The following is a 24,027-nucleotide window of genomic DNA, read 5'->3' on the forward strand; positions in this document are numbered from 1 at the left end:
CTTTGCTCTGATTACTGCTTTGCACACGCTTGGCATTCTCTCCATGAGCTTCAAGCACACCTGTGAAGTGAAAACCATTTCAGGTGACTTACCTCTTGAAGCCCATCGAGAGAATGCCAAGAGTGTGCAAAACAGTAATCAGAGCAAATGGTGGCTATTTTGAAGAAACTAGAATATAGAAAATGCTTTCAGTTATTTCACCTTTTTTTGTTAAGTACATAACTCCACATGTGTTCATTCATAGTTTTGATGCCTTCAGTGACAATCTACAATGTAAATACCGTATTTTTCGGACTATAAGTCGTAGCTTTTTTCATAGTTTGGCCGGGGTGTGCGACTTATACTCAGGAGCGACTTATGTGTGAAATTATTAACACATTAGCGTAAAATATCAAATAATATTATTGATCTCATTCACGTAAGAGACTAGACGTATACGATTCATTCATAGTTGTGATGCCTTCAATGACAATCTACAATGTAAATACCGTATTTTTCGGACTATAAGTCGCAGCTTTTTTCATAGTTTGGGGGGTGCGACTTATACTCAGGAGCGACTTATGTGTGAAATTATTAACACATTAGCGTAAAATATCAAATAATATTATTTAGCTCATTCCCGTAAGAGACTAGACGTATAAGATTCATTCATAGTTGTGATGCCTTCAGTGACAATCTACAATGTAAATACCGTATTTTTCGGACTATAAGTCGCAGTTTTTTTCTAAGCTTGGCCGGGGGTGCGACTTATACTCAGGAGCGACTTATGTGTGAAATTATTAACACATTAGCGTAAAATATCAAATAATATTATTGATTTCATTCACGTAAGAGACTAGACGTATAAGATTCATTCATAGTTGTGATGCCTTCAGTGACAATCTACAATGTAAATAGTCATGAAAATAAGAAAAACACATTGAATGAGAAGGTGTGACTGCTGTGAACAATTTCTGAACAATTAAGTTCTGCTTTGGGCCCCGATATAAACAGGGGCGGCCGTGAACAGCAGCGACAAACGTTTCTAGTAAACAAAAGCGATTGTTTGACTTTCGTTCTGTAGCTTCCCAAAGAAGCACACCGAGCTGTACATCTCGATTTTTAAAAAAATGGGGCTTTAGTGTTATTTAGTTTTAGACAAGACAAATGAACAAATCACATTGGCTGTATTGAAATCAAAGAGAAAATAAGATACTTATCAGCAGGGGCGCCGCTAGGGATTTTGGGCCCCATGAAAAGAATCTTTACAGGGCCCCCAACACAGTGTCATTATTTTTTCTGTATTATAATTGCATCATCATTAGGGGCCTCTCTGGGTCCCCCTCCATCATGGGCCCCTAGAATCCGTCTCCTTTACCCCCCCCCCCCCCCCCCCTTTTCGGCGCCCCTGCTTATCAGCATTGTCTTATGGTTGAGCGACACACCTTTGCTGTTCAGATGTGTCAATCATTCGAGACAGAGCAGCTTGCAAGAATAAATTGACATCAATAGAAAAGTTGTGGTATGAAGAAGTTTTACATTCCATTGTCATTAGTAGACAAAGGCGTGTTTTGCTTGTTCTTACAAAGGTGTCCTTCCAATAAAAGCCTGCTCCAAATAGCAGTCAAATAAAAATAAGGGCCCTGCACAGTTTAAGGAAATGTAGATCCAGTGTTGGTAATTTGCCTAAAAGTCTGTATCAGCGTTGTAGTGAGATGACTGGACATGTTTCTCATGAGCACACACAAGTTGTTCTATATGGAACTGTGCTTATAAAAATGACTTTTTTCTATCCATGTTTGAATGTTTTCTTACATTTTTAATGCCAAGGTGTTAATGATTGGATCAAATGGAACCAGGTTTGATACTTTTCTACTTTGTTAGAGCAAATCAAACACCTGTGTGTCAATCATGGTGAGAGACAACAACAACACACTCTTTCATGTCCTTTATTGTAAAAATGTACAGACTCAACTGCTGTGTGTGTATTCTGCTCCAGGTGAAGCGATACATCCTGTATGCACCACACACATGAGACAATAAACGCAAGTGTGGTCCAGGTGAAAACAATCTTTGGCGTACTGTATGTGGTTGTGGTGTTTCCTTTTGTCCGTAAATACTTTCCATTTGAATACAAATCCTCACTTCCAACATGCAAAATAAAATGATCTTACATGGCTCATCGTTGTTTGTTTCCATACACAGCAGAAGAAGAAAAATCAACAGAATAAATATGGTTTACATTTTGAGACATGTTTCTTATTTGGCACAACAAAGAACTTTTTATTATTATTATTATTTTAAATAAAACAACAATTACAAGATGCATTTCCTGGGGTTGTCCTGGTTTAGTCAGTGCCGAAATACCTTTGTCCAAAATGTGTTGGAGCCACTGGGTGAACTTCTGTGGTCAGTATGGTGATGTCTGGGAACTCATTGATTATAGATTTGGCACCTAAAAGAGAGAAACAACACTTGTAAGCCTTCATTCTTAGTAAACCAATATTCACTCAAATAATCCACTCTCTACTTCCATTCTTAGTAAGTAGCTATTTACTGAAATAATCCAATTGTTACTTTAAGTAAACAGCTATTTTCTAAAATAATTAACATATTTGTAATTTTAATAAACAGCTATTAACTAAAATAATACACTCACTCCCTTCATTCTTAGTAAACAGCTATTCACTAAAATAATCCATTTGCTACCTTCATTCTTAGTAAACAGCTATTCACTAAAATAATCCACTCGCTCCCTTCATTCTTAGTAAACAGCTATTCACTAAAATAATCCATTCGCTACCTTCATTCTTAGTAAACAACTATTAACTAAAATAATCCAATTGTTACTTTAAGTAAACAGCTATTTTCCAAAATAATTAACATATTTGTAATTTTAATAAACAGCTATTAACTCAAACTGCTATTCACTAAAATAATTAATTTGCTACCTTTAATTTTTAGTAAACGGCTATTCACTAAAATAATCCACTCGCTCCCTTCATTCTTAGTAAACAACTATTAACTAAAATAATCCAATTGTTACTTTAAGTAAACAGCTATTTTCCAAAATAATTAACATATTTGTAGTTTTAATAAACAGCTATTAACTCAAATAATCCACTCGCTCCCGTCATTCTTAGTAAACTGCTATTCACTAAAATAATTAATTTGCTACCTTTAAATTTTTAGTAAACGGCTATTCACTAAAATAATCCACTCGCTTCCTTCATTCTTAGTAAACAGCTATTCACTAAAATAATCCATTTGCTACCTTCATTCTTAGTAAACAGCTATTCACTAAAATAATCCACTCGCTCCCTTCATTCTTAGTAAACAGCTATTCACTAAAATAATCCATTTGCTACCTTCATTCTTAGTAAACAGCTATTCACTAAAATAATCCACTCGCTACCTTCATTCTTAGTAAACAGCTATTCACTAAAATAATCCACTCGCTCCCTTCATTCTTAGTAAACGGCTATTCACTAAAATAATCCATTTGCTACCTTCATTTTTAGTAAACAACTATTCACTAAAATCTACTCACTCCCTTCATTTTTAGTAAACAGCTATTCACTAAAATAATCCATTTGCTACCTTCATTCTTAGTAAACAGCTATTCACTAAAATAATCCACTCGCTCCCTTCATTGTTAGTAAACGGCTATTCACTAAAATAATCCATTCACTTCCTTCCTTTTTAGTAAACAGCTATTCACTAAAATAATCCATTCGCTACCTTCATTCTTAGTAAACAACTCTTAACTAAAATAATCCAATTGTTACTTTAAGTAAACAGCTATTTTCCAAAATAATTAACATATTTGTAATTTTAATAAACAGCTATTAACTCAAATAATCCACTCACTCCCTTCATTTTTAGTAAACCGCTATTCACTAAAATAATCCACTCGCTCCCGTCGTTCTTAATAAACTGCTATTCACTAAAATAATTAATTTGCTACCTTTAATTTTTAGTAAACAGCTATTCACTAAAATAATCCACTCGCTTCCTTCATTCTTAGTAAACAGCTATTCACTAAAATAATCAATTCGCTACCTTCATTCTTAGTAAACTATTAACTAAAATAATCCAATTGTTACTTTAAGTAAACAGCTATTTTCCAAAATAATGAACATATTTGTAATTTTAATAAACAGCTATTAACTAAAATAATCCACTCACTCCCTTCATTTTTAGTAAACAGCTATTCACTAAAATAATCCACTCGCTCCTGTCACTTAGTAAACTGCTATTCACTAAAATAAACCACTCGCTTCCTTCATTCTTAGTAAACAGCTATTCACTAAAATAATCCATGCGCTACCTTCATTCTTAGTAAACAGCTATTAACTAAAATAATCCACTCACTTCCTTCATTCTTAGTAAAGGGCTATTCACTAAAATAATCCATTCGCTACCTTCATTCTTAGTAAAGGGCTATTCACTAAAATAATCCACTTTTTATTTCTGTTCTCAGTAAGACAGTTATTTACCAAACATAATTGTTACTTGCATTCTAAACAGATAGTCACTAAAATAATCCACTAGTTACTATCGTTTATAATAAACAGATATACACTAAAATAAATCAGGTGATACTTTCATTCTTAGTAAACATGTATTTACTAACATTATTGTCACTTTCATTCTTAGATAACAAAACCGCTAGTCACTAAAATGACTATTTTATTCTTAAACAGCTATTCACTAAAATAATCCACTTGTTACTTTCGTTTTTGATAAAACAGATATTCACTAAAATAAATCACGTGACACTTTTATTCCTAGTAAACAGCTATTTACTAACATAAATGTTACTTCCATTCTTAGTAAATAGCTATTTACTGAAATAATCCAATTGTTACTTTAAGTAAACAGCTATTTTCTAAAATAATTAACATATTTGTAATTTTAATAAACAGCTATTAACTAAAATAATCCACTCGCTCCCTTCATTCTTAGTAAACGGCTATTCACTAAAATAATTAATTCGCTACCTTTCATTCTTAGTAAACGGCTATTCACTAAAATAATCCACTCGCTCCCATCATTCTTAGTAAACGGCTATTCACTAAAATAATCCATTCGCTCCCTTCATTCCTAGTAAACGGACTGCTTTCACTAAAATGATCCATTCGCTATCTTCATTCTTAGTAAACAGCTATTCACTAAAATAATCCACTCGCTCCCTTCATTCTTGGTAAACGGCTATTCACTAAAATAATTAATTCACTACCTTTCATTCTTAGTAAACGGCTATTCACTAAAATAATCCATTCACTACCTTCATTCTTAGTAAAGGGCTATTCACTAAAATGATCCACTTTTTATTTCTGTTCTTAGTAAAACAGTTATTTACCAAACATAATTGTTACTTACATTCTAAACAGTCACTAAAATAATCCACTTGTTACTTTTGTTTATAATAAACAGATATTCACTAAAATAAATCAGGTGATACTTTCATTCTTAGTAAACATGCTGTTTACTAACATTATTGTCACTTTCATTCTTAGATAACAAAACCGCTAGTCACTAGAATGATCCACTTATTTTATTCTTAAACAGCTATTCACTAAAATAATCCACTTGTTACTTTCGTTTTTGATAAAACAGATATTCACTAAAATAAATCACGTGACACTTTTATTCCTAGTAAACAGCTATTTACTAACATAAATGTTACTTCCATTCTTAGTAAGTAGCTATTTACTGAAATAATCCAATTGTTACTTTACGTAAACAGCTATTTTCTAAAATAATTAACATATTTTTAATTTTAATAAACAGCTATTAACTAAAATAATCCACTCGCTCCCTTCATTCTTAGTAAACGGCTATTCACTAAAATAATCCATTCGCTCCCTTCATTCTTAGTAAATGGACTGCTTTCACTAAAATGATCCATTCGCTATCTTCATTCTTAGTAAACAGCTATTAACTAAAATAATCCACTCGCTCCGTTCATTCTTGGTAAACGGCTATTCACTAAAATAATTAATTCGCTACCTTCATTCTTAGTAAATGGACTGCTTTCACTAAAATGATCCATTCGCTATCTTCATTCTTAGTAAACAGCTATTAACTAAAATAATCCACTCGCTCCGTTCATTCTTGGTAAACGGCTATTCACTAAAATAATTAATTCGCTACCTTCATTCTTAGTAAAGGGCCAATCACTAAAATAATCCACTTTTTATTTCTGTTCTCAGTAAGACAGTTATTTACCAAACATAATTGTTACTTGCATTCTAAACAGATAGTCACTAAAATAATCCACTAGTTACTTTTGTTTATAATAAACAGATATACACTAAAATAAATCAGGTGATACTTTCATTCTTAGTAAACATGTATTTACTAACATAATTGTCACTTTCATTCTTAGATAACAAAACCGCTAGTCACTAAAATGACTATTTTATTCTTAAACAGCTATTCACTAAAATAATCCACTTGTTACTTTCGTTTTTGATGAAACAGATATTCACTAACATAAATCACGTGACACTTTTATTCCTAGTAAACAGCTATTTACTAAAATAAATGTTACTTCCATTCTTAGTGAACAGCTAATCACTAAAATAACCCACTTGTTACTTTCCTTACTAACAAAAAGCTACACCAAAATAATCCATGCGTTACTTCCATTCTTAGTAAACAGTTACTCACTAATACAACTATTCATGAAAATAATCCACGTTACCTTCTTTCTTAATTAAACTACTCCCTAAAATAACCCACTTGTTACTTTTAAACCCAATTTGTGTCATAATTATTACATTCTTAATTAGCTGAAGTCCTCATAACATTTTGCTGATAACATGAAAAAAGGGACAGGATTACATGGGCGGTATAGCTCGGTTGGTAGAGTGGCCGTGCCAGCAACTTGAGGGTTCCAGGTTTGATCCCTGCTTCCGCTATCCTAGTCACTACTGTTGTGTCCTTGGGCAAGACACTTGACCCAGTGCCACCCACACTGCTTCAAATGTAACTTAGATATTGGCTTTCACTATGTAAAGCACTTTGAGTCACTAGAGAAAAAGCGCTATATAAATATAATTCACTTCACATGTTTGTCACGCAATGCTAGGGATGATGTTCGAAACCGGTTCTCCCGGTTGTTCGATAAGAAAAGAACCGATTCCATGGACTCTAATCCCTTTTTGAGAACCGGTTCCCGTTTACGAGGCCACTACAGTAAAGGAAAAAGAGTTGGTTCTTTATTCCAATCCCTGGGAACAAATCCCGTCCCACAGGAAATGCCCTGTGGCACGTCCCAGGAAATGACGTAGCTCAGTCATTAGGCGGCAGATACAGAAAGCAGCAACAACAATGGACCGGAAAAAACGGCTCAAGGCATGGCTTCATTTTACAAAAAAATACGACGAGGAAACGGCTATCTGCAATTATTGCCAGGCTTCGCTCTCACGTAAGGGGGGGAGAAGTACAACAAACATGATGAAACATGTTCAGGCTGCACATAATCTGAAGGTTAGAGAAAGGTGTCGTGGAGAAGCAGCGACAGAGATGACGAAACATGATCCTCTTCAACCTGCAGTGCCAATTCCAGTGATAGTGTTGGTGAGTAACTAACGTTAACTGTTGCCGGTTCACTTCCATATCTGCTCACTCGTAGCCTTTAGGCTAAAATAAGGTTACCTCTTATGTTAACCAGGATTCAGTGACGTGCAGTCACTAGAGGCAGGTGAGGCGGAGTCTCACTTGCCATCATGGAAAGAAAAAAAATTTAAAAAGAAAAAAAAATAATTAAATTGTTAAATGTATCCAGTGATTATACTATAAAGTTATTTTCCATTTAACGTCACCAGTTTTAGATTATTTTTATTCAAAATCGCTGAATTTTCACATTTGCCGTTCAAATACTGAGAAGAGACGGTGCGGTGAACAGCAGCCAGTTGAGGCACGTCACTCAGTGCCTCAACATGGATTCCGGACTCGGCTAACTGCTGGCCTGCTGTGCAGTGAGACTGTATTGCTATATGAATTATATTATACATTTCCATAGTTTAGTTAGCTGAGGTATATAATGTACAGTGTATTTTGTCAACAACTGTATGTGTGTAAAGTATTTCTTGTGCTGAGCGATCATAAAACGGCTGCAAAAGACGCACTGGCTGAGGCTCGCCTCCTGCACCCCCGCCGTAGAATTGTTATATCAACTAAAGCCCACACTTAAACTTTCCACGTGCAAGATTGAATCTATTTAAAAAAGTTATTTCATAAGAAGCCAAAATGTGCAAAAACAATAATGTTCGTGTAGGGCCACAACATTAGGTACACCTGCAGACTGCAGGTGTACCTAATTCACAACTCCTCCAACACGGACATTATTGTTTTTGCACTTTTTGGCTTCTTATTAAATAACTTTTGTAACCTATTTTCATGGGCTTTCCTCTTTGTGATGTTAAGTTCCTGTTATGCGCTGTTATACAGTATATGCCTTGAGCTCTTATTTTGAAGGCGCTAAGAGCGGAAGTGATGACACGGAGTGGAGCGGAAGTTTTTGAAAGAAGGTAAATAAAGTGGTCCTCGTGTAAACTGGAGCCTCCGTGTTTGTTATTTTGTAGTTTCATACAGTATAGGCGACATTTATAAACCCTCGGTTACACTTTTTTAAATAGATTCAATCTTGCACGTGGAAAGTTTAAGTGAGGGCTTTAGTTGCGGCGCATGGACTTCATTTATAAGTAAAGGTAAGACCATAAAGTTTTTTTTATTAAATGTGCTTTTTTTGTGTGCTACAGTTTGTATGTGTAAAGTTAAAGTTAAGTTAAAGTACCAATGATTGTCACACACACACTAGGTGTAATGAAATGTGTCCTCTGCATTTGACCCATCCCCTTGATCACACCCTGGGAGGTGAGGGGAGCAGTGGGCAGCAGCGGCGCCACGCCCGGGAATCATTTTTTGTGATTTAACCCCCAATTCCAAGCCTTGATGCTGAGTGCCAAGCAGGGAAGAATGCTGGTATGAGCTTTTAAACATAACCCGTTAACTGCTGCCAATCAAATGGTGAATAAGATACTCTTTAGGGTTCATATGTTTGTAAATGTGACTGTGATGAAGTCAGTGCCTCACCAGCCATCAACCTCACCGCACGTCACTGCCAGGATTGCAGTAATGTTAGCTAGACTAACGTTACCTAAGCATAGTCAGTGGCTAACGTTAACGTTAGCCTTTTTGTATGTGTCTGATAACGTTAACGTTATCTTGTAGCCTACATCAGTGGTCCCCAACTACTGGTACCGGTCCGCACAAGAAATGTTGTATATATATATATATATATATATATATATATATATATATATATATATACATTTTTTTATTTTTTTATTTTATTTTTTTAAATTAAATCAACATAAAAAACACAAGATACACTTACAATTAGTGCACCAACCCAAAAAACCTCCCTCCCCCATTCACACTCATTCACACAAAAGGGTTGTTTCTTTCTGTTATTAATATTGTGGTTCCTACATTATATATCAATATATATCAATACAGTCTGCAGGGATACAGTCCGTAAGCACACATGATTGTATTTCTTTATGACAAAAAAAATAAAAAATACCATACCATGGGTAACAACAGTCAATAATTATTTTATTAGGGCCCGCATGGCCCATTGCAAAAGGACTCCCGAAAAACCTTGAATTTGTAAGGTTTTATTCTTTATTATTATTATACCGGCCGCCTCTTTGAGCTGTAATTTGACCCACTTAACATGCTTCAAAACTCACCATATTTGACGCACACATCAGGGCTGGCGAAAATTGCCGTTTGATAAAAAAAAAAAAAACCCAAAAATCAAAATTGTGCTCTAGCGCCCCCTAGGGGAAAAAAAACTAGACTGCCTGTAACTCCCACTAGGAAGGTCGGAGAGACATGAAACAAAAACCTCTATGTAGGTCTGACTTAGACCTACATTTCATTAATGGTACATTCTCGGGCAAAAATCAACAGGAAGTTGGCAGTTCCCCCTTTAAGACAAAAAAGTACTAAAAACAGTCAATTTTGCCTCTTTGAGCTGTATTTTCACCCTCTTAACATGCTTCTAAACTCACCAAACTGAACACACACATCAGGACTGGCACAAATTGCGATCTAATAAAAAAACCTAACCCCAAATCTCAAAATTGCGCTCTAGCGCAATTTTTTAATGAAACGCACAAAAAACTGCTCCTCGGAAGAAAAAAATGACAAAACTGCCTGTATCTCCCACTGGGAAGGTCGGAGAGACATGAAACAAAAACCTCTATGTAGGTCTCACTTAGACCTACATTTCATAAATTGACAACCCCCAGCAAAAATCAACAGGAAGTTTGCTATTCCCCCTTCAAAACAAATTTTTTATAAAAACCGATCACCTTCCTTCAAAAACTATAAAAAACCGATCACCTTCCTTCAAAAACTATCTCCTCTGAGCGCGTTTGTCGTTTCGGCTTCAAACTAACACAGGAGAGAGATGAAACCCTTGTGTATAAAATAACAGAACAGCGTCTTAATACCTGCTCCGGTTTTGATTTTATGACCCTTCAAAGACCCGCTGCGCTGATGCTGCTGCGCTGCTGTTTTTTTAAGATGGCTGCTTAAAAGCAGGAAGCACCAACGTGCCCACACAATGCAGACAAGGTAGGTACACTAGACAAAAGTCTTGGGACACTTCAGACTAAAAGTAGACAAAAGTATTGGGACACTTATGACTATCACTGGACAAAAGTATTGGGACATTTAGGACTAGCACCTGCCAAATATGCGGGCCCGACCAATGCTGCTTGCAGCTTTAATTTTTTTTATTTTATTTTTTTAGGGGGGTAACAGTCAAAATGTACTTTTTTTTTTTTTTCTTATGAAATAAAAGTGAGCTTTTGTTAAACCAAATAGTGTTTTTTTTTCCATATACAACAACCTATCTGGATTCGATAAGGAATCGGTTCGATAAGAGGATTCGATAATGGGCTGGAACTCGATCATTTCTTATCAAACATCATCCTTACTCAATGCAGACCTGATTTAAAAAAAGAGATGAAAGTTGGCTTGTCATCCTCCAAGAGCGCCATACTTTTCATCAACTGTAGAGGGAGCCAGCACCTTCTCTAAAGCAGACTTTCAATTGACTTCTGCTCATATTTAAAATGCTAGAAAACATATTCATTAGCGCACGTTTGACTTGCTTGAAAAATGGGCCAAAATACACGTTAAAAACCTTTTTTTACTTTTTTTAGCATGGACTGAATGGAGAATTGAATGAGTCCATGGAGCAGTGACAAGGTACTTAGTCCACCTTGGAATGTCGTGCACTCTAATTTCAATGTTAACAGAAGTGCTGCGTAGTCAATCATGCTTCTTGCACTGCAAACTCTGCTGTTGCAGCCAAGACGTCATTTAACAATTCTGGTCAACATTTTTTGTGACAAATCAATCTTTATCCTTAACTCTAATATACAGATCATAGATAGATAGATAGTACTTTATTGATTCCTTCAGGAGAGTTGCCTCGGAAAATTTAAAGCATGCAAGTTGACATAGGATATTCAGCCCAAGATGGACGATTTATATACAGAACACATTTCAGGGTTTTCCACTCAATTGCATAATTGGGGATGACTCACCTTTTTTTCCAAAAAGACTAAAATAGTGTATTTCAATGTACAAACCCTGTTTCCATATGAGTTGGGGAATTGTGTTAGATGTAAATATAAACGGAATACAATGATTTGCAAATCATTTCCAACCCATATTCAGTTGAATATGCTACAAAGACAACATATTTGATGTTAACTCATAAACATTTTTTTTTTTTTGCAAATAATCATTAACTTTAGAATTTGATGCCAGCAACACGTGACAAAGAAGTTGGGAAAGGTGGCAATAAATACTGATAAAGTTGAGAAATGCTCATCAAACACTTATTTGGAACATCCCACAGGTGTGCAGGCTAATTGGGAACAGGTGGGTGCCATGATTGGGTATAAAAACAGCTTCCCAAAAAATGCCCAGTCTTTCACAAGAAAGGATGGGGCGAGGTACACCCCTTTGTCCACAACTGCGTGAGCAAATAGTCAAACAGTTTAAGAACAACGTTTCTCAAGGTGCAATTGCAAGAAATTTAGGGATTTCAACATCTACGGTCCATAATATCATCAAAAGGTTCAGAGAATCTGGAGAAATCACTCCACTCAAGCGGCATGGCCGGAAACCAACATTGAATGACCGTGACCTTCGATCCCTCAGACGGCACTGTATCAAAAACCGACATCAATCTCTAAAGGATATCACCACATGGGCTCAGGAACACTTCAGAAAACCACTGTCACTAAATACAGTTGGTCGCTACATCTGTAAGTGCAAGTTAAAGCTCTACTATGCAAAGCGAAAGCCATTTATCAACAACATCCAGAAACGCCGCCGGCTTCTCTGGGCCCGAGATCATCTAAGATGGACTCATGCAAAGTGGAAAAGTGTTCTGTGGTCTGACGAGTCCACATTTCAAATTGTTTTTGGAAATATTCGACATCGTGTCATCCGGACCAAAGGGGAAGCGAACCATCCAGACTGTTATCGACGCAAAGTTGAAAAGCCAGCATGTGTGATGGTATGGGGGTGCATTAGTGCCGAAGGCATGGGTAACTTACACATCTGTGAAGGCACCATTAATGCTGAAAGGTACATACAGGTTTTGGAACTGCCATCTAAGCGCCGTCTTTTTCAGCAAGACAATGCCAAGCCACATTCAGCATGTTACAACAGCGTGGCTTCGTAAAAAAAGAGTGCAGGTACTTTACTGGCCCGCCTGCAGTCCAGACCTGTCTCCCATCGAAAATGTGTGGCGCATTATGAAGCGTAAAATACGACAGCGGAGACCCCGGACTGTTGAACGACTGAAGCTCTACATAAAACAAGAATGGGAAATAATTCCACTTTCAAAGCTTCAACAATTAGTTTCCTCAGTTCCCAATCGTTTATTGAGTGTTGTTAAAAGAAAAGGTGATGCAACACAGTGGTGAACATGCCCTTTCCCAACTACTTTGGCACATGTTGCAGCCATGAAATTCTAAGTTAATTATTATTTGCAAAAAAAAATAAAGTTTATGAGTTTGAACATCAAATATGTTGTCTTTGTAGCATATTCAACTGAATATGGGTTGAAAAGGATTTGCAAATCATTGTATTCTGTTTATATTTACATCTAACACAATTTCCCAACTCATATGCAAACGGAGTTTGTAAAAGCAATGAGCAAAATGACAGCCCCATTTAAGTATTCCACCTGGATGGCCAAGTGTGACTAAACCATAACTTCTTAGTCCCCTCGCTGATCATTATTCCTGTAAGACAAAGGTATGTTGCACGCTTCCACACAGGTGTTAATGCACACTCCTCTGGCTCGTGGAGGTGCCCTGCATGTCTGGAAAATACTTTGCCTTTCCTGGCCGCTTGTATTTGATCAAGTAAATGCATATAACACTTTCGCTCTTTCACATTTCACTCGAATCGGTGGGATTTTGGTGTGCGGAAAAAAAATTGTATATATACAGTACAGGCCAAAAGTTTGGACACACCTTCTCATTCAATGTGTTTTCTTTATTTTCATGACTATTTACATTGTAGATTGTCACTGAAGGCATCAAAACTATGAATGAACACATGTGGAGTTATGTACTTAACCAAAAAAAGGTGAAACAACTGAAAACGTGTTTTTTATATTCTAGTTTCTTCAAAATAGCCACCTTTTGCTCTGATTACTATTTTGCCCACTCTTGCCATTCTCTCGATGAGCTTCAAGAGGTGGTCGCCTGAAATGGTTTTCACTTCACAGGTGTCATAGTTTTGATGCCTTCAGTGACAATCTACAATGTAAATAGTCATGAAAATAAAGAAAACGCATTGAAATGAGAAGGTGTGTCCAAACTTCTGGCCTGTACTGTACATTTAGCGTTACACCCCTGTTATCTAGGGCGGTGTTTTTCAACCTTTTTTGAGCCAAGGCACATTTTTTGCGTTGAAAAAATTCGGAGGCACACCACCAGCAGAAAGCATTAAAGGGGAACATTATCACCAGACCTATGTAAGCGTCAATATATACCTTGATGTTGCAGAAAAAAGACCATATATTTTTTTAACCGATTTCCGAACTCTAAATGGGTGAATTTTGGCGAATTAAACGCCTTTCTATTATTCGCTCTCGGAGCGTTGTGACGTCACATCGGGAAGCAATCCGCCATTTTCTCAAACATATTACAAACACCGAGTCAAATCAGCTCTGTTATTTTCCGTTTTTTCGACTGTTTTCCGTACCTTGGAGACATCGTGTTGTCGGAGGGTGTAACAACACGAACAGGGACGGATTCAAGTTGCACCAGTGGCCCAAAGATGCCAAAGTGGCAAGAAATTGGACGTTTGTTCCGCACACTTTACCGACGAAAGCTATGCTACGACAGAGATGGCAAGAATGTGTGGATATCCTGCGACACTCAAAGCAGATGCATTTCCAACCATAAAGTCAAAGAAATCTGCCGCCAGACCCCCAGGAAAAGAGCGGGGATGAGGGTATGTCTACAGAATATATTAATTGATGAAAACTGGGCTGTCTGCACTCTCAAAGTGCATGTTGTTGCCAAATGTATTTCATATGCTGTAAACCTAGTTCATAGTTGTTAGTTTCCTTTAATGCCAAACAAACACATACCAATCGTTGGTTAGAAGGCGATCGCCGAATTCGTCCTCGCTTTCTCCCGTGTCGCTGGCTGTCGTGTCGTTTTCCTCGGTTTCGCTTGCATACGGTTCAAACAACAATAGCTTCAGTTTCTTCTTCAATTTGGTTTTCGCTACCTGCCTCCACACCACAACCATCCGTTTCAATACATGCGTAATCTGTTGAATCGCTTAAGCCGCTGAAATCCGAGTCTGAATCCGAGCTAATGTCGCTATAGCTTGCTGTTCTTTCCGCCATGTTTGTTTGTATCGGCATCACTATGTGACGTCACAGGAAAATGGACGGGTGTATATAACGATGGTTAAAATCAGGCACTTTGAAGCTTTTTTTTAGGGATATTGCATGATGGGTAAAATTTTGAAAAAAACTTCGAAAAATAAAATAAGCCACTGGGAACTGATTTGTAATGGTTTTAACCCTTCTGAAATTGTGATAATGTTCCCCTTTCAAAAACGCAACACAGCAGTCAATAGTGATAATTAAATGGGTTTAAGTTTACAAGAACTGACAAACTCAGCTGTGTTGCTTCTTTTTGGAGGCTGATACTTTTTTCTTGAAATGTCATGATAGAATCATCATGACATTTTATTTGCATTTTATTTCTTTCAGGGTTCGTACGGGTGCTTAAAAACCTTGGATTTTAATGTGTTTTCAAGGTTTGAAAAATGCTTGAATTTTGGGTGAAATGCTTGTAAATGTTCATCATATTTCTCGGCAGTCTGACGCAATAGGCTGATTATAAAATGGAAAAAAATAAAAGAAGTTTCCTTAAAAATGAAAGCTCCACATTTGATCTTACATTAGCCCTTACATTAGGTTGTCATGCCAGAGCCGTATATACGACTCTGTGTCGCCCCCAAGAGGACAGTGGTGTATCGGCCCATCATGTCGGGAGGTTGTCGTTTTAATGAACATTGGTGTGTGTATAAGGTAAGATATATTTCTGGTGTTTTTTTTCTCAATATTATGCAAAAGCAACTTTTCTTACCTTCTGGTACCTGCTGATCTGTATTTGGGATCTGCATAAATCCTGAAAAATTACGCACGTCCGTCTTTGTAGTCCGTACCGACACCGTAGTCATTAAGCTTCTTTTGTTTTCCCCTCTATCTTCTTATGTGACATTCATCCTCCGCTGTTGCCATTTCTAATATAAAGTAGTGTAAAGTTCTTACTTATATCTGTCGGTAAACTCGCCATGAAAGCGCTAAAACATACCGGTGTAGTGACTTTACATTATTCACCCAAGGAACTTCAATTATTAGGGAGTTCCGGTCGGACAGTTTTTCACGGGACACATTTCCGGCGTTGTTGTTGCACTAGTGAGCCACGGATGAGGAGATGCTGCTCCGTTATTGATTGAAGTAAAGTCTGAATGTCATTAAAACAGTTAGCGCCATGTTTAAACACTTCTTCCACTCCCGTCCTTGCACGCTACACCGCTACAACAAAGATGACGGGGAGAAGACGCTGCCGACGGTGAGCCACGTAAATAAGACCGCCCACAAAAACAGCGCATCCGGAAGAGACAGTCAGAAAGCGGTTTGAAGGTGATCTGTAAAACATCACCTATGCAACATTTTGACCAAGGAAGACCCCAAGGAAGTGTTTTCCATTTAGAAAATTATATTAATATGACCCCTTTAATGTACCCTATAATCCGGTGCGCCTTACATATGAAAAAAGATCAAATATAGACCATTCATCGACAGTGTGCCTTATTATCCGGTGCGCCGTATGGTCTGGAAAATACGGTAGTTGGCCTTCTAACGGTGGGTCTATTTATTTAAAAAAATCCAAAGATTTCAGTGTGTGTGTATGAGTTAGAGATGCGCGGTTTGCGGACACAACCGCGGAGTCCGCGGATTATCCGCGGGTCGGGCGGTTGAAATAAAAAAAAATTAGATTTTATCCGCGGGTCGGGTCGGGCGGTTGAAATAAAAAAAAATTAGATTTTAAATAGATTCAGGCGGGTGGCAGTTAAACCAATTGGGAAATATATATACATAGTTAAATGTTGTTACCCACATACGAAAAACGAGCAGGCACCTGCAGCATATGCCACAACAGAAGAAGAAAAAGAAAAGAGATGGACACTTTTACGGAGCGGAGAAGGGACGCCTCGCCGGGGTCCGGGACCGAGGCCCCTTCCCCCGAGAGGGCCCCACCGGGAGCCGTAGCTGAGGTGATCCGCGAGAAGGGCCCGACGCACGTCCAGGGTCACCACCGCGCCCACCGCACCGACACCCCGCCTCGTCCGCCTTCGCCGCGGCCGGCGTCACGCGCACCAGGTAAGTAGCTTACCTGCCCGCCACCCCCGTGGCCGGGGGCTCGTAACAGGGGTCACTCCGCGCGCTCCGCCCGCGCAGCTTACCTGCCCGCCACCCCCGTTGCCGGGGGCGCGTAACAGGGGTCACTCCGCGCGCAGTGCGCTCACGAAAGGGGTGGGGATCACCCTGGTGAGCCGAGTGGGCCACTTTTGGTAAGCAGAACTGGCGCTGCGGGATGAACCGAACGCCGGGTTAAGGCGCCCGATGCCGACGCTCATCAGACCCCAGAAAAGGTGTTGGTTGATATAGACAGCAGGACGGTGGCCATGGAAGTCGGAACCCGCTAAGGAGTGTGTAACAACCCACCTGCCGAATCAACTAGCCCTGAAAATGGATGGCGCTGGAGCGTCGGGCCCATACCCGGCCGTCGCCGGCAGCGAGAGCCGCGACGAGTAGGATGGCCGCCGCGGTGCGCGCTGAAGCCTCGGGCGCGAGCCCGGGTGGAGCCGCCGCGGGTGCGAGGGACATCGCACCTCCACGCGCTTGGAGGTGCGCTCAGCGCGGCTCCCAGATGATTGCGCACTGGTGTGCGTCTGGGCCGTGACAGCGTGGCACGCATTGAATGTCTGTGTTGCATTGGATCAGTCTCCCTTCTTTAACAGGCAAAAGCTTTATAACCTCACTAATGCCTTGCATCGTCTATATTAGATATATAACAACGGGCGGGTGCGGGTTTGATTAAATGTTAGATCGGGTGGATGGCGGATGGTTGACGACTTTTGTGATGCGGTTGCGGATGAAATAATTGCCTATCCGCGCATCTCTAGTATGAGTGCATTCACCAATATGGTGACTGATCATTTTGGTCACATTACATTGATATGAAATGTTCATATCGTAGCTACAATAATACTTCCACACCAGGTGCCTATGAACTATATTAAGTAGCAGAGTAACGATGCATACCGCTTTCTAACATATGTTTATTTGTGGTAGTCTAAATGTATTCGCAGCAGGCCACCACAAATAAATTAATGTATGGGAAACACTTTTTTAACGTCATGGATGTCTTATATCAGACACAACAATAGTAGGGAAGACACAACCTTTAGCAACACAATTGAGAGACTTTGTTGACTCATAAAGTAAGTGCTGTTTAGAATTAATCATCGGTTGCAGCCACCACACAGCAATGTAGTTACCAGCTGAAGAAAGGCGCCGCCACCTCACGGGGGGATTGGAGGCGGTCTGATTTGTAGTGTGTAAACAAAAAGCAAACGGAAAAAAGGAGCTCATGCAGCTGTGCTGATGTACCGTGAGGTGTGGAGAAGAGGCTGAGGAGGATAATATGTCTGGGCTGGACTCCATGCTCAATCAGCACCTTCACTGCTTCAATCACAGTGTTCCCTGTACCTGCAGAAGGCATGAATGGGCTCAGTAAATCATGCAAAACATTCCAAAATCATTTGTTTACCGGAGCATAACTGATACCGTTTCAAAAAGGTCTTCACTTGTGATCTGTACACTTAACAGGCTGTAACATTAAAAGGAACCTCCAACCTGACTTGGTCACCAGCATACATTATCTGTCTTCACTGAGAGTAGGGAAATGCAAAGATACTATTTTTCTGTCCCTCATTATGCTGCTCTGCAGCTTGGTGGCCATCTCCTAGGCAGGATGTAATTTCCGACGCGAGAACTATAATTATCACAACAGTGAGTGTGACTGAATGATGTGGCAATGTAGACTCGGTGCTGAAGGTCAACCCGACGGACAATGAATATATGCATGGAATTGTTTGTGCATATGCACTAAATTGCATATTGCCTAACGTGTATACGCTGCTGATGGAAGATTGAAGTGCTGCCACACTCACTGAGGATGGGGTACATGAGCAGCACTTTTCTTCTGTAAATATCCGGGGGGAACTTGGCGTAGTAGACCTTGGCTTTCTGGGTCTCCTCGTCGCTTTGGATGAGGATTTTGCCGATGCGAATGGAGCGGCAGCAATCCCGCAGACCTTGCTCCATGGCCTCACCTGTGGCAAACACACATTGATGGAAATGCTGTCCTCAACACCTACAGTGCTTACATACTGTATGTAATAATAGGACTGTAATGTGTCAGGATGTGACTACCGGTAATCTTATTTTCAAGTTTGTTTTATTTTCCGGTCAATTAGGTAATACCAATTTGCTTGTATGTCACCTATAACAAAAATCTCAGATATAATCATTTTTTTCTTTCAATATTTTAATGCCTGGCATCCTGTGACCTACATTGGATTGGTTTTAAGTAGAGCTGTCGACCTTAACGCATGTGATTAATAAAAATACATTATTGCGTTATCAAACATGAATGAAGATGAATCACTTCCGGGTTAAGGCTTTACTTGGAAAACGCGCCCATTTTTTACACGGCCTGTGATTGCGAGGACGGGTAGCCAATTTTGTTTCGAAACAGAACTTTGGATAACATTGAGGCAGCTTGTTGGTATTGCAGCAACAAACGTTTTTATCAACAGCGCACATCAAGTTTAAAATACCATCTTAAAGTGAAACACACACTCTTCAAGACGGCGGCGACAGTATTGCCAATCCTCTTGGCGACTGTTTTTTTGTAAACATCTTTGTTGTAGCGGTGTAGCGTGCAAGGACGGGAGTGGAAGAAGTGTCAAAAGATGGCGCTAACTGTTTTAATGACATTCAGACTTTACTTCAATCAATAACGGAGCAGCATCTTCTCATCCGTGGCTCACTAGAGCAACAACAACGCCGGAAATGTGTCCCGTGAAAAAACGTCCGAACGGAACTCCCTAATAATTGAAGTTCCTTGGGTGAATAATGTAAACTCACTACACCGGTATGTTTTAGCGTTTTCAAGGCGAGTTTACCGACAGATATAAGTAAGAACTTTACACTACTTTATATTAGAAATGGCAACAGCGGAGGATGAATGTCACATAAGAAGATAGAGGGGGAACAAAAGAAGCTTAACGACTACGGTGTCGGTACGGACTACAAAGGCGGACGTGCGTAATTTTTCAGGATTTATACAGATCCCAAATACAGATCAGCAGGTACCAGAAGGTAAGAAAAGTTGCTTTTGCATAATATTGAGAAAAAAACCGCCAGAAATATCTTACCTTATACACACACCAATGTTCATTAAAACGACAACCTCCCGACATGATGGACCGATGCACCAGGATGAATGTCACATAAGAAGATAGAGGGGGAACAAAAGAAGCTTAACGACTACGGTGTCGGTACGGACTACAAAGGCGGACGTGCGTAATTTTTCAGGATTTATACAGATCCCAAATACAGATCAGCAGGTACCAGAAGGTAAGAAAAGTTGCTTTTGCATAATATTGAGAAAAAAAACGCCAGAAATATAACTTGCCTTTTACACACACCAATGTTCATTAAAATTGAGGCAGCTTGTTGGTATTGCAGCAACAAACGTTTTTATCAACAGCGCACATCAGGTTTAAAATACCATCTTAAAGTGAAACACACACTCTTCAAGATGGCGGCGACAGTATTGCCAATCCTCTTGGCGACTGTTTTTTTGTAAACGGCTACTAGCGACAAATATAGTGTCTTTTTATATTGCTAAACGAGCATCCACCGCATGCAGGACATCAAACATCTGTGAAGACCAAAACCTGCAAGATGATGTCATTCATATCACCGCAGCTGATCTGTGGTACAACACCTTAAAGAGGCACAATTACAGCAAGGATGAACCAACTGTACGACACAAACAAAAGCATCAATTTGCAAATACAGATTGAATGTGAATTTATTTTCCTTCCTGAAGAACGCAGGGCATATGTAAGTAATGACAAGGAGCTGGGGTCGTATTGTACCAAAAAAATAGATCAGCATTGTCATCAAGCTTGTTTGTTTTAACAACTGTTTAAACTAAATACGAGTAAATGATATTAAGTTGTTTGTGTTTACTACATTATCGATTAGTAACTAATTGTACCTTGTTTGCAAGATTATTGCACACTGCAAAGACTTTCAGAATGTGCACTTAATTTGTACTATATTTAATGTCACCAAGTTTTGAGCAAATCGATGACTTGCAGTTCAGTAAAACATTGATCAAATGTTCCTGTATGACATTCTGACTACCAAATTGCATTTGTACCCAAATATTGGGGTATTTTCTTCAGCAAATGTTATTCATGCAAGCAAATAATAACTAGTGTGATTAATCTGATTCAAAAAATGAAACACTAGACAGCCCTAGTTTTAAGTAGTGATGTGCGGATTGATACTGACATCGATACTGCCGATTTCAGATCTGTACGCTCCAATATCCATTCTCAAATCAAAATATAGATACCTTTAATACTTTATAGTTTTTTTTTTAGATAATGTATTTCATGAACAGGAACACAGTGTAAGTGAACTAAATCCTTGCAATCTTGTCTAAATGAAATGGTGGGAACCACATTTTCTTCCACCTAGGTAAATACGTAATGCGCAAGCACAGCGGCACCCATATAGTCTGTCATTTGTTTCTTGCTCACAATTAATTAGTCACTCAGTATTTCAAAAGTGTACCGTATTTTTCGGACTATAAGTCGCAGTTTTTTTCATAGTTTGGCCGGGGGTGCGACTTATACTCAGGAGCGACTTATGTGTGAAATGATTAACACATTAGCGTAAAATATCAAATAATATTATTGATCTCATTCACGTAAGAGACTAGACGTATAAGATTTCATGGGGTTTAGCGATTAGGAGTGACAGATTGTTTGGTAAACGTATAGCATGTTCTATATGTTATAGTTATTTGAATGACTCTTACCATAATATGTTACGTTAACATACCAGTTGGTTATTTATGCCTCATATAACGTACACTTATTCAGCCTGTTGTTCACTATTCTTTATTTATTTTAAATTGCCTTTCAAATGTCTATTCTTGCTGTTGGCTTTTATTAAATAAATTTCCCCCAAAAATGCGACTTATACTCCAGTGCGACTTATATATGTTTTTTTCCTTCTTTATTATGCATTTTCGGCCGGTGCGACTTATACTCCGAAAACACAGTACAGGCCAAACGTTTGGACACACCTTCTCATTCAATGCATTTTCTTTATTTTCACGACTATTTACTTTGTAGATTGTCACTGAAGGCATCAAAACTATGAATGAACACATGTTAACAAAAAAAAGGTGAAATAACTGAAAACATGTTTTATATGCTAGTTTCTTCAAAATAGCCACCCTTCGCTTCCACACAGGTGTTAATGCACACTCCTCTGGCTCGTGGAGGTGCCCTGCATGTCTGGAAAATACTTTGCCTTTCCTGGCCGCTTGTATTTGATCAAGTAAATGCATATAACACTTTCGCTCTTTCACATTTCACTCGAATCGGTGCGATTTTGGTGTACCTAATCGAATGCTAAGTACCGACAAATTAGAATATACATGCAGTACAGGCCAAAAGTTTGGACACACCTTCTCATTCAATGCGTTTTCTTTATTTTCATGACTATTTACATTGTAGATTGTCACTGAAGGCATCACAACTATGAATGAACACATGTGGAGTTATGTACTTAACAAAGACAGGTGAAATAATTTAAAAAAAGTTTTATATTCTAGTTTCTTCAAAATAGCTACCCTTTGCTCTGATTACTGCTTTGCACACTCTTGGCATTCTCTCGATGAGCCTCAAGTGGAATGAAAACCATTTCAGGGGACTACCTCTTGAAGCTCATTAAGAGAATGCCAAGAGTGACAAAACAGTGATCAGAGCAAAGGATGGCTACCGTATTTTTCGGAGTATAAGTCGCTCCGGAGTATAAGTCGCACCTGCCGAAAATGCATAATAAAGAAGGAAAAAAACATATATAAGTCGCACTGGAGTATAAGTCGCATTTTTGGGGGGAATGTATTTGATAAAAGCCAACACCAAGAATAGACATTTGAAAGGCAATTTAAAATAAATAAAGAATAGTGAACAACAGGCTGAATAAGTGTACGTTATATGAGGCATAAATAACCAACTGGTATGTTAACGTAACATATTATGGTAAGAGTCATTCAAATAACTATAACATATAGAACATGCTATACGTTTACCAAACAATCTGTCACTCCTAATCGCTAAATCCCATGAAATCTTATACGTCTAGTCTCTTACGTGAATGAGATCAATAATATTATTTGATATTTTACGCTAATGTGTTAATAATTTCACACATAAGTCGCTCCTGAGTATAAGTCGCACCCCCGGCCAAACTATGAAAAAAACTGCGACTTATAGTCCAAAAAATACGGTATTTACATTGTAGATTGTCACTGAAGGCATCAAAACTATGAATGAACACATGTGGAGTTATGTACTTAACAAAAAAAAGGTGAAATAACTGAAAGCATGTTTTATATTCTAGTTTCTTCAAAATAGCCACCCTTTGCTCTGATTACTGTTTTGCACACTCTTGGCATTCTCTCGATGAGCGTCAAGAGGTAAGTCACCTGAAATGGTTTTCACTTCACAGGTGTGCTTGAAGCTCATGGAGAGAAAGCCAAGCGTGTGCAAAGCAGTAATCAGAGCAAAGGGTGGCTATTTTGAAGAAACTAGAATATAAAACATGTTTTCAGTTATTTCACCTTTTTTGTTAAGTACATAACTCCACATGTGTTCATTCATAGTTTTGATGTCTTTATGAACACCAAATGTATATTCTTTACGTATTAAGTAAAACATGTCATAAAGATGTATAAAAAGTGAACATTAGTTCAACATGATAAATCTCCATTTAAAACCATGTGTGAAATCCAGTAGTCTCGTTTATCGCTGTTAATTGGTTACAGACATGACCGCGATAAATGCATTTCTGTGAAGTAGGAATCATTCGTTATAAATCTGATATTTTCATAGCCAGAGCCAAAAAACCTGTTTACAACCTTCCAAATATGTTTTTTTTTAAGAGATGCCAATAAATGCTTTAAAATGTAATATTGGAAATTATCGGTATCGGTTTCAAAAAGTAATATTTAT

General features: G+C 38.4%; 1 protein-coding gene across 1 annotated transcript in view; it reads right to left on the reverse strand.

Annotated features, from left to right (window-relative positions):
- Nucleotides 1-1,912: 1,912 nt before the first annotated feature.
- The window catches only part of uprt (uracil phosphoribosyltransferase (FUR1) homolog (S. cerevisiae)), a 46,571-nt gene continuing 24,456 nt past the window's right edge, over nt 1,913-24,027 (reverse strand). Inside the window, exons 5-7 of the mRNA XM_061927936.2 lie at nt 18,871-19,032; nt 18,308-18,406; nt 1,913-2,434 (exon numbers count right to left, since the gene is read on the reverse strand). Coding sequence (XP_061783920.1) covers nt 2,328-2,434; nt 18,308-18,406; nt 18,871-19,032 — 368 coding nt within the window. The 3' untranslated portion in view covers nt 1,913-2,327. The remainder of the gene's footprint in view (nt 2,435-18,307; nt 18,407-18,870; nt 19,033-24,027) is intronic.

This window comes from Nerophis lumbriciformis, linkage group LG35, assembly GCF_033978685.3.
Source record: "Nerophis lumbriciformis linkage group LG35, RoL_Nlum_v2.1, whole genome shotgun sequence".
Classification (NCBI taxonomy): domain Eukaryota; kingdom Metazoa; phylum Chordata; class Actinopteri; order Syngnathiformes; family Syngnathidae; genus Nerophis; species Nerophis lumbriciformis.